Source organism: Agrilus planipennis, unplaced genomic scaffold, assembly GCF_000699045.2.
Source record: "Agrilus planipennis isolate EAB-ADULT unplaced genomic scaffold, Apla_2.0 scaffold172, whole genome shotgun sequence".
NCBI lineage: Eukaryota > Metazoa > Arthropoda > Insecta > Coleoptera > Buprestidae > Agrilus > Agrilus planipennis.
The window spans coordinates 531,590-549,644 of record NW_020438999.1 but is presented as its reverse complement, the minus strand read 5'-3'; the positions used below and the strand labels follow the sequence as shown (position 1 = coordinate 549,644).

The 18,055-nt window shown below is 37.9% G+C and overlaps 1 protein-coding gene across 1 annotated transcript in view; it reads right to left on the bottom strand.

Annotated features, from left to right (window-relative positions):
- Positions 1 to 18,055, bottom strand: part of LOC108737860 — a 190,602-nt gene that overhangs the window by 9,071 nt on the left and 163,476 nt on the right. The window contains 5 exon segments of the mRNA XM_018470992.2: positions 42 to 5,379; positions 5,443 to 5,646; positions 7,418 to 7,635; positions 7,953 to 9,414; positions 9,417 to 17,113. Coding sequence (XP_018326494.1) covers positions 42 to 5,379; positions 5,443 to 5,646; positions 7,418 to 7,635; positions 7,953 to 9,414; positions 9,417 to 17,113 — 14,919 coding nt within the window.

The following is an 18,055-nucleotide window of genomic DNA, read 5'->3' as shown; positions in this document are numbered from 1 at the left end:
AATTTATTAAAATTATATTAGGTATAATTAGTTTTACTCACGTTTACACGGTCTGTCAGGGAACATCCTGGCAAAACCTGGTCTACATACGCATCTCATGACTCCTTCTACCCTCTGACAAAGTTCATTTTTTGAAGCTTGACAGTCTGGTATACATTTATCTTGAAGACTTTGAGTAGTAGTAGTGTCACGTTGCTCGATATTAGGTGGAGGTGCGATCAGAACGCCACCCAAAAGAATATGGTTGGGATCGCTACTTACTACAGCCTCGTCTCTATTTTGTGTTTCCGTATCTGTTAGTTTAACAACGCTGCCATGGTTTTTATCAGTCATAACAACGAAAATCGAATCGTTATTGGAAGAACTGTCCACGTTGATATCATTTTCATTGCTGGTTTGTGTTTCATCGTTGTCTCGAATGATGAAGTCCTCCATATTATCATTCACGTGTTCGTTAACGACTGCCGTTGGTTTCGTAACATCCATTACGGTTGTGGGTGAAATAGATGGTTGGTTACCGTATGGCACCCCAGGAGGATAGAGTAAAGTAGTTGTGGGGCTTACAGTGGTCGTAATGGTTTCATAGATACTGGTTGGTTTTACTAAGGTATGGATTTCCGTTACTGTATCTACCACAGTGAATTTTTCTGTTCTTGTTACGAGAACGGTTGATGTAGATGCTGGTCCATTTAACGTCTTTATGACAGTTGTTCTTATTGTTGTTGTAGTGAAAGTGTGAATGTGTGTATGCTCGTGTACAGGTAATATTTCATTACTTGACTCAATGAGAGGTGTGACCGATGTGTGGTTGTTAATCTTAACAATTTTGAATTGATTATTTACAGGCTGGCTTATATTCGTCTTTTCCGTAATTGGTTCCACTTTCGGTTCCGAGGTGGTTGAGGAGGTAGTTTTCCACGTCGTGGAGTATAGTTTTGGAGTGGAGGTAGAATTTGTCGTTCTACTGGAAAATCCTGTACTTCTTTCAGTTGTTGTAGTTGAAGCTTTGTTTTTGAAAACAGGACGAACAGTGCGAATATTTGCTTCTGTTGTGGTTTTGTAAGATGTTTGGGTAGTGATGTTTGCAGGGTAAACAGATGCAGGAAGAACTGTACTTTTCTGTAAATCTGATTTTTCATTTGCTTTGGTAGTTGTGGTTCTTCGAGTATACGGTCTTCTAGTATAAGGGCGGCGTGTCGGATGTGTTGTTGTGGAATATTGATTAAACTCATCGTCTGATGCATCAAGTTGTAAGGAATATATTGGTTTGTATGTGGAAATCGTCCGATTAAGATTAAGTTTAGGCCTATATGTGGTTATTGCTGGAGGATTCATACCTAAAATTTCATCTGCAGCGTATTTGACGCCAACCGTTGGATTACGTGAAAATGGCCTTGGACTGCTTGATTTTATGATAAAATTAAACGGATACGGTTTTTGTCCGTAATCAGGTATTTTGGGAGGTTTTATATCCATAGAAGGATACGGTAGATTGGAAGTTGACGGAACAGAAGGGGAAGGAGGAGGAGGCTTCATTATTTCCATTGAATGTAATATCGCATCTTTCACTGGTGGTGATTTTGAAGATAACGAAATAGCTTCTTCCCTGTTGCTTTGAGGTGTGGAAATTTCTTTGTAATTATTTGTTGTATTATCTTCATTTTTCAAATAGTTTGAATTGAATGGTTTCTCAGTTTGCGTATCTATATGAGTCTTACGATTGATTTCGTCTTTTTGCAAGGGTGGAAAGTCAACAGGCATTGAGGTTATTTTTGGTCTATTTTCCGTTGTCCCAAATCTCTTTGAAGTACTCCGTTCAACCGCAGAATTTTTGGTAACTGGCTGTTTCAATCCGTAAGAAGATTCAGTTGTTATTTTTGTATGTTCTGATGATGATTCTGTGGTAAGGAGTTTTGACGAGGTATGTTGGAAGGTGGCTTCTGTTGTTTGAGGAAGTCTTTCTTCTGTGTTAAGATACAGAGTAGTATACGTATTATTTCTTCTGAGGAATGAAGATTGTTCTGGCATTTGTTGGTACGCAGGATATTTATGGGAGTCATCTATAGCATGATTGGAAAGATATATTGATGAATCTTCGGGTTTTATAATTTGATTAGTTAATTGATTTTCTGGTCTTACAAAAGGAATGCTTGTAGCTTTATTTGAGTTTCTATTATTTTCTTCTTTTAACGGTTTGTAGGGTGTTTGAAATGAAGGATATTGCACAATAGCAGGGGGTCTGTGTCTTGTGCCATTTAATTTTAGAATCTCGGAAGGTATTTCATCGGGGTAAAGAGGCCTATTGTTCGATTCTTGTACGTATTCTCCTTCTTCATTAAATGAATCTACTGGTTCGTCATAATTGTCATCTTCGTCTATAGGATTGAATTGAGGAACATGAGGGGAAATAGGAATTGAATTAGAAACCTCAGGTTTCTTTGAAATTTTCGAAAGCTGCATAGTTGTAAATTGATTTACTGGAGGCGGAGGGGTCATGTATTCTAACGGATTAGATGGCGGCCTTGTGTGAATACGAGATTTGGGAGGTTGTCTTCGATATGGCCTGAACGGTGTATATCTATTGTTCGTTCCTCTGATTGGATGTCCAAATTGATTATTATTGTATTTGTTTCCTACATTTGGTATGTAATTATTTTGTTTAAATGGAACGTTGTTACTAATAGTTTTGTTTTTCGGTTTTATTGTTACTTCATTCATTGCAAAGTCATTTGCAGGTACAATATTGAAATTCATTGGAGGGGGTTTAAACGTCATCGATTCTTGATGATTAATAACATGTCCATTGAGCTCACCAGCTTGATGAATCAATCCAAATGATAAAGGAGGCAAATTGATATTTATATCTTTGTTGTTTAGTGGCTTGCTAGGCTGTATTAGATTAGAAGATCCAACTGAAATAGACGAGGTTGGATTCACGTTTATAACATCGCTACCAACTTTAATTACCCCAACCACCCTCTTCTGGTTTGATGATTGGATGTTATCTTGCGCTGAATCGACCTTAAGAATTCCTCTGTTGCGATTGTTGATATCGTAATTTTCAGACGGTGCAGCAAAGTCGAGCTGAGTGTACGGTGATGGATCATCGAAATATTGCCCATTAATATGTGGCTCTGTAGATCCTCCATAAATTAAAGCTGTTGATCTGTTGTGAGGTATATTAACGTAAGCCACCTGAGATGGTTGTAGATTTACTAAGAGAGGTTGACCACTTGATCTTTCTATAATTTCTGGCAATACTATAAGTTCGTCCAACGCAGAAGGCTGTATGGGGACATTGATACTAGTTCCGTTGTTCTGATGGGGCATTAACATTTCACCATGACTTAATCGCGGAGGTAACTCGTTAATATATGGCGGAGGGATATTGTAGAGAAGGTTTTTATGCTGTGATACGGGCGGCCGTTTCTGATATTCGCCTCTCAAGATATCAGATGGCCGAAGGGGGATTGTTACAGGAGGAGGAGGTCTATGGTATGTTTCTTTTCCAGAATACGGTCGTTCATTCTTTAAAGATTCACTCAATAATGGATCCTTAAGATGTTGTGTATTTTGATTAGACCATACGTTATGCGGAAGTGGAGGAGGGCTCATTCCAATGGGAACATCATCCCGGATGGGATTTTCCAACGGAATAGAAGGAACGCGAGGACCGATTCTACCGGGTTTACCAACTATGACATCAGAGTTAGCGGTAATTATTTCGCCTGGAGAAATAGGAATTCCACCATTGAGAAGAGGACTTTCTTTTTGGTTCTTTATTGGTTCCACTGGTAGTTTTTCCCATTGTTTAATATGAAATGTGGCAATATTTTGACTTTCAGCTATTTCTAGAGTATCATCATCCGTCGGTTGCAGAGGTATATAAATGGGCTTGTTTTGAGATTCCTCAGAGACTTCCTTGATAGGCTCTTTGTGACGCTCTTTAATATTAATAGCTGCAGGACCATTTGTTGTAGTAGAAGATGTAGAGTCGTTTTTCTTTTTAATGTTAGTTTTAATCAATCCAGCCATTGCATTGATAACAGGTGTTAGAGCACTTAGTGTGTCGACATTAATAGTTCCAAGTCCTAGTAAATCAGGTATATTATTGACTGGTTTTGGTACCTTGCCTGCCGTTTTCTTTTTAGGTGGGAGGCTTTCTAAGCCAGTAGTGCTTTCATTAGGATCTTTGGTTTTCGTAGCTGTTATGGCTGGTCGTTTTTCGTGTTTTGTTTTTTTTGTGCTTTGTTTATTAACCACCGTCGATATTTTTGTAGTTTTTACAATTTCTGAACTCAAAAGAGAATTAAGTTCATTTCTAATAGCAGTTTTTGTCGCTTTAACCTTTGTTTTTAAGGTTGGAGTGGCTTTTTTTGAAACTGCTTGAAATGGATCATTATCTTCATCGAAAAATACTATAGTTGAGCCAGTAATAATACTTGGAGAAGTTGATTCAAGAGTTGGTATAGATTCAGGGAGTGGTGAAGGCATTTGAGTTTTTTCTATAGGTAATACTCTTGTTGGCTTAATGTTCTTGTTAATTGCCGTTATTTCAACTTTCTGTCCATTATTAAGCGTTGCTGTGTCGGTAACTCTTTCTTGACCTTTTTGTATTTCTTGATTGATATATGCTAAATTTTCCGGTCGAATTAAGGTGGCATTTAGCGTTTCGGTCACTACGTTTTCCAACTCCTTTGTATGAGACTTTATTATGGTAGAAGTGGATTTTGCTTTATCATTCTGTAATAGTGTAGTGTAGTATGTGTACGTTGTGACGTAGGTTTTAGTAACCACAATATCCACTCCGTCTAATAGGCGAACAGTACTTTGACCAGATTTGACCGCATTAGTAGTAGATGTTTTTTGTGGGTTAATGTAAAGTTTTTCGGTAACGATATCGCTTGATATGGCAACATTGGTTTTCACCACAGGTGTATTGTTTTCAGTTGCTGTGGTATAATATGTGTATGTGACGTAATATGTCTTTACGACATCTGTTGTGGTATAATCGGAATGACGGTTGGGTGGTCGACCATCAACGTCAAGAGCTATATAAGATGTCATTACAGATGTTGATCTTGGGGGTATGGACTGGGTAATGATGACCTGCGTGAGGGTTTCTTCGGTACTAACAATTTTCGTGTCGGCACCATCTTTTACAGTTTTTCGTAAAGGAAGTGTACTATAGTACGTATTAGTTTCTCTTACGGGGGTTGCTTTTTCTAACGGCAGCAACAAGGACAAATAATCGTCAGGGGCAGTAACTGTATTACTAACTACGTGCTTGGAGCTGACAACCAATGGCTGTTCACCGTCCAAAATCGTGTTTAAGTATGTGTACGTAGTTTGAAATATTCCAACGGCCAGATTTGGATGCTAAAATGGAACACGGTTGTTACACAAACCTGTTTTAGATAATTTTCTTTTTGATTAGTTTACCTGTGTTAACGTAACTCCCGTGCTGGCGGTGGGAGTTATTTTGGCACTATTCTTTTCTTCTGTCGCTATATTTGAAACGATATGTTCGTGACTTGAGACAGCAGTACTTCCGTTTTGGAGGTATGTGGTCAAATATGTGAACGTTGTGAGGCAAGTTTTAGTAACGAATGGATTTGATTGAAGTGAAGCTGACAGGCTTTGAATCTGAAATTGTAAAGGAAGTGAATCTATCTATCTAATGCGTATTTGGGTGTTAACTACACTAACGATTTTGATTTAATACTTGTACGGTGTTTGCAAAATTTTTGGTTTTACAATGATTTATATAAAGATGTTTTTGTTATATTGACCAAGGTTATAATAATTCCAGGTAGGTATCCAGTTCTTATTTTAAGGACGAATGCTTTTAGGACGATTGGCGCATTCTTAAGTTGCGTACTGGAAATACTTTATACATCGATTGATATGGTAAATATAGATAATACGCTTGAAGGTGATACTATTTTTTTTAGTTTCTATGTAGATTGAGTATTTAATAAAAAAAAATTGTGTGGTTTTATGAAACCACTATGCAAGTGAAACTTTTCAGTTTGTAGGCATGTAACTGTAAATTTTTGGAAAATTATTTAATGTAGGGTATTAAAATTAAAATTGCGTTCTTAATCTTATCTTAATGATTGGAAGAGAATGGAAAATCAATAGTAGACAANGAATCCGAGTACAGAGCTAATTAATTAAACCTTAGCTAAAATTTGGCGAATCCTACATTTCAGTTGCGGTCTGGCCTTTGTATAATGCATTTAAATATATTTGTTGTTATGCATTGGTATCGTAAACGCAGTAAAATGCCAGAAATTAGAAGATATTAGTAGATAACTTCTAAAAGTTGTCGGATCGTAGTTTGCGGAAATTTTTATTGAACAACAAAATCCTAACTAATACCTATTATAAAAAAACAATGTGTGGTTTTATGAAACCACTATGCAAGTGAAACTTTTCAGTTTGTAGGCATGTAACTGTAAATTTTTGGAAAATTATTTAATGTAGGGTATTAAAATTAAAATTGCGTTCTTAATCTTATCTTAATGATTGGAAGAGAATGGAAAATCAATAGTAGACAAGATATCCAACTATAAATTTTAATTCCAATCTGCGTATGAGAGTACGGAATGCATAATAAATACAATAATTCAGATGATAGACGCATGTTAAAAACTGAGAACTATATTTATTTAAATCAGTGAATCATTTTGAACTTCAGTTATTATATCAATAATTTCATCTTCGCTTTGAGTTTCACAGTCTGTAAATGAAATTGTCATGCACTTGCACGAATGAGTGAGAATATAAATGCTACACGGTTGGCTCATGCGAGCCACGGGCGCCGTCATATTGGTCTTGGCTGCTTTGCCGAGCGCCTTTCAGTTTTACCCCTACTCCGCGGCCGGCTGTAATGTGACATGCGATAGATGGACGAAAATATTTTAAATATATTTCTACTGTGGCCACGTCAATTTTGCTGTTTTCATGATTTTTTTGCCTGTGTAGTCGCTCTGAAACGGAACACATGTTCCGTGCTAATATACGAGTTAAATTAACAGACTCTGGCGAATCAATTCACGGTGGCTCGGTAACAACATCGTCAGTAACTATAATATAAGATGAAAACTGTATGATTGCTATAACTTTAATAGTGCTACACAACCACTAAAAATAGTAAAATATGAACCAATTACGAATAGAGGTTGATACAACTTTAGTGTGATCGGTGTGTATACAACGGCATTTTACAAAAAAATATTTCAAGTAAAGCCTCTGCACAAAAAGTTGTGTACTATAAGCGAAATAATAATTCAATTAATTATAAATTATAGTTTAAATTGTATATAATTGTGGTAATAGTATTTTCTGTACAGAATAGAATTAGAAAACCGTAGAAAATTCAATTGCATTTATCATTAGGATTGTTACTAACCTGCGAGGCATCTTGTGGTACTAACAGAGACATATGGTTAGTCAATGTACTTGGTTTCAACGTTATAGGTTTGTAGATGGAACTTGGCGGAATTCTTCTCACATCTGGTTCTCCTGGTAAAGTGGTTTTATCTCCAGCCACTATAACTTCTACCCCGTTGGACATAACTCTGGTTGCCAAATTGTATCGAGCTTCTTCGAATAACGTAGGGTTGTTTTCTGATAAAACAATTGACGATTATCTTTTGTTTTTAATAGTGATCAACCACGAGAATAGAGAATTAAAACAGATTCACTACCAGTACAACAATTAGTAGATGTTGTTTTTCTTTAGAATAGTAAGATATAAAGGTATATTATTTAGTTACAGTTCTACATATATTTTTCTGTACAGCATACAAACAAAAGACACCACGTATGGAGGTAACTTGCCAAAACAAAATACTAACAATAGGAAAAATTTCCACTAGTAACAATCTGTACATAAGAGCATTCTTTTCAATCTATTTTACAAGTAGATAGCAGAAAAAACTCACCTCCAGCATTTTTGGGTGGTGTAGGAGTGTCCACGGATTTAGTTATCGGGACGTAAGGTAAAACGTTTGTCGCTTCCCAGTCTAGTAAGGTAAGGGTCGTGTAGCTGGTTCGAGGTTCGGTCACAGTAAGTGTTTTGGTTTGCGGTTTTACTTCGGTCGTTGATGTTGTTATTTTTTCGTCACCGTTGACTCTTGTCACAATAAAAGTGTACGTACGCAACCTGCTCTGTACGACAGTTTTCGTTTCGTAATCTACCGTAGGAATCACGGTGGTTTTCAATAGAAGAACGGAAGCGTCAAGAGATTCAGATAATTCTGGGAAAAAGGGTTCATAATCGGGAAGGGTGTTGAGGATCTGACTTTTTTCTCCATCGTCTTCTTCGGCTTCATCTGTGAACGGTGGTTTTGTAGATACTTCTTCGTCTTCTTCCGTGTCGACGTTGCTTAAAGAGTTAATTTTATTTGAAGCGTCACTTGCATCGGTTTGACTGATATTATCCTCGTTTTTAAATTCATTTTCATTCTCAGTGTCTTCAACATCTTGTATATCGTCGTATTCATTTTCATCTTCTGTATCAACGTTCTCTTCCTCTTTTTCGTTTATTTCTGCGTGAGTGGCATTTATATTATCATTATTATTATATTCATCGTCATCATCGGTTGGATCATCTTTATTTTTATTAATTTCTAAATCGTCATTATTTTGTTGTTCTTCAGTCATTTGATTGTCAACGTCATGACTTTCTCTATTTTCTTTTTGTTCGCCTTCATCTGCACCGTTAGCATATAACATTTGATGTTGGTTATTTTCTTCTTCTTGTACATATTCTTCTTCTTCGTCTTCGTATAAAACATCTTTCTTATCACCATCTATTGCTTTCGCATCACTACTTTCTTGGCTTTCTTCCGTTTGGTCAACTTCTGTTTCGGTTTCTTCGGTATAATCGTCTGTGTTAGTGGTAGTTGGAAAAGTGGTAGATTCTGAACTGGTTTTATCAGTATATTCGCTCATTTCATAATTAGTTGACTTTGTAATTGTTTTTAAGTCGCTAGTACTGCTAGTAGGCAACAGTTTCCTTTTGGCAACTAATACCTTTCGCATTCTTTTAATTGGCTTTGGAGTTGTGAGTCTACGCCTTTTTGTAACGACGACTCGTCGTCTTTTGGGATAGTTTTCGTTATTTACTGTTTGTACATCAATTACCTCTCCAAAGTCATTTGTATTGTACTGATAATGTCTTCCTTTCCTGCTTGTTTCATTAATTGTTCGATTATTAATTCTAATTAGTTTTTTTATTACTCGGCGTCGTCTCTTTGGTTGATGAGTGTTATCGGTTACGTCTCTTTTGTTCCTTGTATGTGTTTTAGTGGCATGATTTTTTGCCGTAGTGATTATAAAGTCGCCCCAGGATGGTGATTTTTTGACCTTTAAAGTGAGTGGGGCGGACTCACTAAGGTCTATTGTACTAAAAAATTACCGGAGGATTTTTGTGATTTGTGATTTTTTGATGAACTAGCTTTTTTTAATTTTGTTGGTTTGCTTACAAATAGATCAGGAGTATGGGTCGTTATATATTTTTCCACATCACCGACCACACTTTCCAAACTGGCAGTTCCTTCTAGAGATTCTATTTCTTCCGTAACTTCTTCGGTCATAGCTGGAGTTAGTATAAAATCCAAGTTGTTGTTCGTTCGAAAGTCATGTCTGATATGAGACGGCTTCACTTCAATATAACTTACTTCTCTTTTACTTTTGTTTTTGTTTTCTTCACCAACAACCACGGTAGATAAAATTGTTGTGAATTCGTCAGGAGTTTTTCCTGACACATACAATGTAACCACACTTGTTTCTGAAGGAGTGACGGGTGAAGGGGCTTCTTGTTGTTTGTCCTTTCTTGTTTTTTTCTTGGTTGGTTTTCTACTCGGTACATGAGTGTGCTCACTTTCTAACGTTGCTATTTCTTCTTCCGACAGATTCTGGAAGTCTTCAGGTTGTTTAGAATTGCTGTCATATTCATTAGTAGCTATACCAAAGCTATCTTTTAAATCTTGAAAAGCAATTTGTTGTTGTGAATTTTGATCAAAGCTTAATCCGAACACTCCAGCAGGCTGTTGAATTCCGAATATACCTGAGGGCTGGTTTTGACCAAAGATTCCCGCTGGTTGTTGATTTAGAGGGTTAAATGGTTGTGCTGTTTGTAGTTGCTGTTGTTGCTGTAAGAGAAGCGGTAAAAGAAGACTGTTCAGATTGGCCCCTGCGAGCATAGTAGGGGTACTGACGATGGTGTCCGTTAAGAATTCAGTGGCTGTTACTATTTCGCTGGAACTATCTACAATTGTTGTCAATATTTCTTTTCCTCTAAACGTAATGGGTAATACTGTGGATGTCGACTTTACAACAGTTGTTACGTATGAAGTTGTTCTAGTTTTATACTCCGTTGTTGGAGTCGCTGCGACTGCTGAATTTTGTAATCCCAAAAGGGGATTTGGCTGAAATCCCGCATTTCCAAGCAGAAGTTGCGAAAGCAGTAAGTTAGCAAGTGGTGCTTGGGCGGGAATTTGCGGTTGTATGGTACTCACCACCTGTTCAACTCCATACGCTGTGCTAGGAATTATGTGTGAATAAGAGGTTTTGTAACCTCGAATAAATGTCGGTGTAAATGTGATCGAACTTGTTGGAGTCTCGTTTAATATGTATCTTGTGATTGCTGTCGCACCGTTGACATTAATACCTGTATTTTCGCTCAATAAGACAGTTATCCTATTACCAAGGGAATTTAAGGCAGTAGTATATTTATGGGGTGGTACAATTTCCGTGCTTAATTGAGCAGTTATAATATTTCTATATTCTGTCACTTTTCCATTAACAACAGGTATGGTTACTTCGGTCGGCACCTGATGCGTCACAGTGATAGTGCCGTTATCATTTCGACCATTATATGAATCGAACTGCTCTCCAGAGTATCTGGATCGGATTGTGGATCCTCGACCGGAGTTTCTTGTTGTTGTTGATCCCCTTTTAGTTCCACTTGTTCTTTTTCTTGTTGTGGTCGGTTCGGTTTGACTGGTCCGCAACCGTGGTGGTTTAGGTCTCGATGCTGGCGTGGTAGTTCTTCTGGTAGATGAATATTGTGAACTAGGTCGTCTAAACGTTGTCTTTTTATCGTCTTTTCGTAAAGTAAATTGCGACCTGTTTTGTGTAGGACGAGAAGGAGTGATTCTTTTGGGAGTAGGTGTAGTAGACTTATCAACCCTGTTTCCACTACGTGATCTTGTTTTAAAACGACTGGGTTTCGTTGGTTTAGCTGTTGTAGTTTCAGCTGATTCGGAGCTGTCTACCACTTCCGATGATTTTGTCGGTCTTGCCCTGGGTCGTCGAAATCGTGAAAAGGTGTCACGTTTTGAACGTTGTCTAAATCTAAACGGTCTTACAGAAACGCCATTGAAAGTCCGTTCCCTTCTAGATGATGGAGAATTGTTTGCAATTGGAGCATTTTCTGTTCGTGTTTCCGTGTTACTACTTTCGTAGTCAGTATCTTCTTCATCTCCTCCTTCTTGACCTTCGTCTTCTAGTTGTAATTCTTCTTCTTCCTCTTCTTCTCCTTGTTCTGGCTGGTTTGTTGTTGTTGTGGTCGTGAAGAGATTTCTTCGTGGGAATAGATTACTTCCCGGTCTAGACCTCGCTTGCACATTTCCGACAGGCCTATTCACAGCTGCCTTAGGTTTCGCTGTAGTTGTTGCTGATGCTTTCTTGCTTGATTTCGCATTTCGGGTCGCAGGCTTAGTAGTCGTTGCTGTTTTTGTAAGAGATGATGGACGAGAGAAAGGAGGTCTGCGGAATTTTAGTAGCGGGTTTTGAGCACGTTTGGACGATTCGGTTACAGGAGTCAGAGGTAAAGTTGATTCATTTTCTTCATCAGTTGCGTCAGTAGGACTTTCAGTTATTTGAGTTGTCAGGTCATTTTCATCGTCATTTATATCATTTGAAGGAGACGTTATTGGTCTAGTGTTAGATAAACGGCCAGAAGCAGTAGCAGTAGGTCTAATTCTCGCAAACCTGCTGTTACCAGCGTACGAAGAAGATGGCTTTATTGCCGCAGAACTTCTGAATCCGCCTCTTCGAGGGCCTGCTGTTGGTTGAACTTTCTGTGACGATTTCGCTTTTGTATTATTTGCTGCACTTGTAGATTTTGGTCGGGCAAAACGACGTCCTCCAGAGGCTGTTGGTTGAACAGCGGCATTCGTTGAACTTCTTCTAGAACCGAAACGAGTTCCCGTTTTACCTGCAGGAACAGCTGTAACTGTGGGTGTAAAGTCACTCCTAGTGATTGTTGCTGCAGTTGCTTGACTTAGATTTTTGCGGCGAAGCGAGAATGTGGAACGGGTTCTTGATGCGAAGGGTCTTATGGCAGGCGTGAAAGTTCTTTTACGTGTTTGGAAAGTTAGACGGGACTTTTTCCTACCTCTACTGTCTTTATCGTCTTCGTCATCATTTTCTTCATCTTCCTCGCCTTCACCTGCACCTTCTTCACCGTTATCGCTTATGGAGCTTTCTATCGCCACTGGTGAAGGTGTAATGAAGCCTGGGGAACTCAATTGGGGCGCTTCCGTTGCAGATGTACCAATTTCGTTAACGTTAGTTGGTTTAATTGATGGAGCTTTGGTTTTGTCGACAATGAAACTGGATGTACTTTCAATTATTTGTGCATACCTTCCGTCGATTAAAGTGCCTATGACCTTTGATTGGTACATTGTGGTCGTATCATTTTGTACAATAGATCCCTCTACTATGCGTACAAGACCGGTTCGATGAACACTAGGCGTTGAGGAAGCTGCCAAAGCAGCTTTCTTATCTTCATCAATTTTTAAAGAACTTGTGCTCTCGATGACTTGCGCATATGAATCATCTACATAAGTACCAATTGCTTGAGTAGTGTAGAACAATGTGCTTACACCATCCGCATCTATAATTTTTCCCTGATTTAGACTCACAATTCCTGTAGGTTTAAGGGATTTTTCTGGAACAGGTGTAGGAACTATCGGTTCAGTCAATATGGATGAAGTGCTTTCTAATACTTGTGCATATTGACCATCGATATATGTACCATATATCCCCGTAGAAAACACAGTTTTGGTACCTTCATTATCTACAGTGGATTGTATTGTTGATAATAGTCCAACTAGTGGTGAAGAGCCTTCTTCGTTATTTTCAGTTGTAGTATTTTCTTCAGCTGGAGTAAAATTGGTTGTTTCTTCATTATCATTTGAGCCATTTACGACATTGGTTATAGTTTCAAGACGACTATTTAAAATTGTATCATTGCCAATAAAAGACGTCGTATAATAAGTATAGGTTGTATAGAAAGTTGTTAAGTTTTCATTTGCTGTTTCCGAAACTGGTTGTTCCAAAACAGCTTTGCTAGGTACTATTTCCACCGAAGGTGTAGACGATATAGGGGAAATATTTATTACTGGTGTGGCAGTTGAATCAGAAACAGTCGGTGTTACAACATTTGATATTGTTTCTTCTCTGGTAGTTACTGAAGTTGATCCATCTTTGTAGAAAGTTGTCCAATAGGTAAACGTTGTGAAGTATGTTATTGGTTCATTTGGATCGTCAGCAGCTATTGTTTGCGTGGGAGAAACAGTTTCAGTTACTACATTCGTAATGGTTTCCAATCGACTCTTAATACTGCTTCCAGTGGTACCTTGGTAGATAGTTGTGAAGTATGTGAAGGTAGTGTAACTTGTTTGCAGTAACAATGTTGGCGAAGGCATTATTTCTGATTCGTTGTTAGATTCAGCGACGATTTGATCATCAAGTACGTTACGAGCATCAACATTATCAGCTAATCTTTTTTTGCTCGTTGAAGTGCTGCTACGAACAACTGTTGATATAGCACTGTATTCTTTAAGATTAGCAAGTAGATTGTCATCAATTTGTGGAGTTGCAACCGTCAGGGCGGTACTTAGGTTTTCTGAAGAAGTAGTTTCTGTTTCAGACGGTTTTCGTCTTTCTATTGTACTGCTATATGCGTTACTCGGGGTAACATTGAAACTGGCAGGTTTGTGTATATTGTCTTCGTTTTCCTCTTCAGGATTTGGAGTTGTCAGTGTTGGTAATTCAGTGTTACCAATTTCATTTATAACAGCATGAGGATCTAAACTTGGAGTAACATAATTTGTATAAACCTCGGTGCGACTAGATATTTCAGTTTCTCCATCTACGAAAATGGTGGTGAAATAAGTATATGTTGTATAATAGGTTTTCACCCCTTTGACATCATCAAGTGTAGGGGTTGGTTTGGAATATTCTTGATCTGGAATTCGATTTTCATTATCATCTTCGGTAATAATGTTAGTTTCTGTTGGTTTAACCTGTAAAACACTTGTTGGTGTAATGTTGGAGATATCATCAAACGTTGGAGGTCTTGATTTATAGCTCGAAACAAGACTATCCTCTCTTTCAAAAAGGCCCGCAACTGCTGGATCTGAAATATCATTTGATGGATCTAACGTGGATGTTATTACGTTGGTAATAACTTCTTTCCTGCTATCAATGGACGAGACGTCCCCATCATAATACGTTGTTAAATATGTGTATGTGGTATAAAGTGTTTTGTAGATTACTTCGATTTCATCGTCATCATCTTCATTATCGTTATCATCAGAATCTGTAGTTTCGGATTCTGATTCTGTCGTATCTTGATTTTCAGTTGTGGTTATTATAGGTGTTGTTTCTTCGGGAGTTGTTTCGAAATTCATTTCTGCAGTAGTATGTTCTTCTGGTGTTTCTGTAGAAAGTGTAGTTTCTTGCGATAAAGAATTTTGCAAGCGAATTGTTTGTGTCGTTGCCACATTTTCTGAAACAACGGTTGGTGAGATGTTCAACTCGTTTATGCATACTGTTTGATAATTTACTTGCGTTGAAGTTACTTCTTCGGATTGTATGGAAGTTGAAGTTGATTCTTCATCTGGGAAGAATAAAGTGGTAAGGTACGTTAACGTATTATAAACTGTTGCTGGAATTATGGTATGACCGTTGGAGCAAGATGGATTTTCATTTTCTTTTTCTGGTTCTGCTTCAGTGGTTGGAGGTAATGGCGAAGTAGCAATTTCTTCATCGTTTGTAGTGATTTTACTTTCTGTAGACTTTTCAGTAGTAGTTGCTGTTTTTTCGGTTGTAGTTTGTACCACTTGCAATTCAGAGTTTGTGATAGAAGAAGTTTGTTCAAAAACAGATGTTGCAAATGGATCGTTGTCGAAAAATATAGTTGTTGCTCCTCCCAGGATTCTAGTTTCTTTATCAAGAGAAGATGACGGAGAATCTGTAACTAATTTTTCGGTTTCTTTAGGTAATGGCTCAGTTGCTTTATCGTTTTCTTGAGCTTGAAGCGAAGCCAAAATTTTTGCAATATCTTCATGAGAGGGAGTAGATAGAGTGACTTTTGCTGTACTTGACGAGGTAGCTATATCAGATGACGGAATCGTAGGTGTTGGCTTATACTCCTTAATATCTGTAGTTTTTTGAACAGGAGATGATAGAGGTTGTGTAGGCTTGTTATTTTGCTGGGCTTGCAAAGAAGCTAAAATTTTAGCGATGTCTTCATCAGAAGGAGTTGTAAGCATGGGAAATTGGGTTTGTGAAGGTTGTATAGCTTGAGGTGAGAGAGTACCTTCGACAAATTGATCAGTTTCGGTAAGGAATGAGGAATCTATTTGCGAAGTAGATTTACTATCATTTTCATTGTTTTGTTGTTCATGTGCAAGGACCGACATTTTTGCTTCTATATCTTCATGCTGTTGAGGGTCTTCTGTTTGTTTTTCTTGCGGTCTGTCTTTAGCGTCAATTACTTTAGTAGGAAACACAGATTGGTCTCTTTCTGGTTTGTCTTGCATTGGTTCTGTTGTAGTTTCTTCTTCGTTTTCTTCGATTGTGCTTTCTGTAGTACTTTCGGTTGTTGATTCTGTTGTTGGCTCTGTCTGTTTGGTGGTTAATCTAGGAATTTTAGGAAATAGCGTTCGAAGTTGTTGCTCTCTATTCTTAGATGGAAAGGAAGGACGTATCTTTGTAGAACTGTCTCGAGTTATAGATGAAATTGTTAATCCTGGTCGGAGTTTTTTGGTTTCCGGTAATGATGGTATGCTGGTAGGTTCTCCTTTGCTGGGAGATAATGAAAATGAAGGCCGAATTTTCGTAGAGTCTGATGTCGGACTTAGAGTAGCTTCTACCGAAATTGAAGTTACTTTTCCTACATCGAATCTAGGGACTTCTGGAGTAAATGGGGCGAATATAATTACAGTGTCTCCGACAGTTGTTGTGAAATCTGCGAAACCCTTGTACGTAACTGTAGTAAAGTCTTTCTTTGGCGGTACACCGGCACGTAAAAGAAATTTAGCCTTTCTTTCAGTTGCCGTTGTTGCTTTAGATCGTTCGGTGTTGGTGTCGAAATCAGGCCAGTCGCCCAGGATAGAAAACCCACTTGGTGAAAATTCATTTCGAACTGTAAACGTGGGAAGATCATTTCTAGCTCTTACTTTTGATGGTTCAACGTCGTCTATTTCATTAATTTTACTTTTTGCAATTTCTTTGTCATTTTGGAGGTGCATATCTTGATGTTTGGGAGTTATTTGGAAGACCTTAACGTTTTTATTGTTCCAGTTGTTAGTTTCGGGGAATGGAATTCTTGCATTATTCGACGGCAACAATTGCAAGGACTCGTCATTTTCAGATTCTTTCGAACGGGCATCAAGCTTTGTAGGATCAGAAAACGTGTTGTATGAGGTCACAGTTGGGAATACGACAAAAGGTTCAACTTTGTTTGGTGGTATGTAGTCGGTATTTTTAACGAAATTTAAACTGCTGGGTGGGGATTTAGGATCTGCGTTAACATTATTGCTGCTAGACGGACTGAAGTTAGCACGAGTTGTTGGTGTATCGCTGTCGTACAGAACTCGGGAGCTTTTCGTCAATAAGTGTGCGTACAAACGTCCATTGTCAAGGGTCGTGCCGAGCACCTGGGTGGCGTACTCGGTAGTCACGCCCTCCTGGATAAAGGTTCGGGCTGTCGCGGTTATTAAGCCTAAGTCCGGCTTTACGTTCAGGAAACGGCCGAACGAATTGCGTCCTTGATTATCCACCAGTAATACTGTTGTGACATCTACAGGCCAAGTCAGAAAAGATAGAAATAAAACAGTTTATACAAAAGTAGGTATGCGAAGCTGGTCAACGAATAACCTAACTTATGTATACAAGCAAACACATTAAATTAAATCATACCTATTGACGCAATAGTGGAATTTATTGAAAATAAAAAAATATAAATATTTAAATATATTTCATATGAAATATTTTAATTATTCGATGACAAACCTCGAAAGCGAATGTTTTAGAGACGTAGAAAATTCTATTCTAAATATTAAAATTGTACTTTTGTCAATTATGACAAGAAAGCAATAACATGCCGTAGTTAAAATAATGGGCATACACGTCGAAGGCCAATCGAAGAATTTAGCATATCATGATGTGGCTGAGTGGTTCACGAAATAGCGTCGGCGTCGTCCTATTCATGTGCACTAAGTACTAATATGTCTGCGACACTGACACATTTTTTGATTGAAAACACATGGGTACTGTTGGTTTCAAGAAGTTAGAGATATGTCCCTTCCCTTTATTAGGATGCGCCGTAGCATAATTCCAAATTCAATCATATTTGTCTGCGGAGCTCATTTCTCTACCGATCATCGAGCGAGAACTAGACAAAAGTGTACAGTACCATTTGCAAAATTATTTAAAGTGAGATTTATTTAAAAGCATATTTAGCCAAAAATAATAAGTGAATTAACATAACGTTCTACATACCTATAAAACTTTTGCTTTGTTTTCTATTGTTAATTTATATACATTTTTCTTTTAAGAAATTGTTAAACATTTTAGTCTAGTACTGTACAGTTCTAGCCGATCTCCTAAGACAGCCCATCGAGAGCTCTGCTCGTTCAAGCTTGTTCCAACCATTTCTGTCTTGCTCACGCCTAGTGTGTATTCATTCTATCTTCGCGCAGATTTCTTCAAGGTCACAATTCTAACAAATTTAAATGGCTGT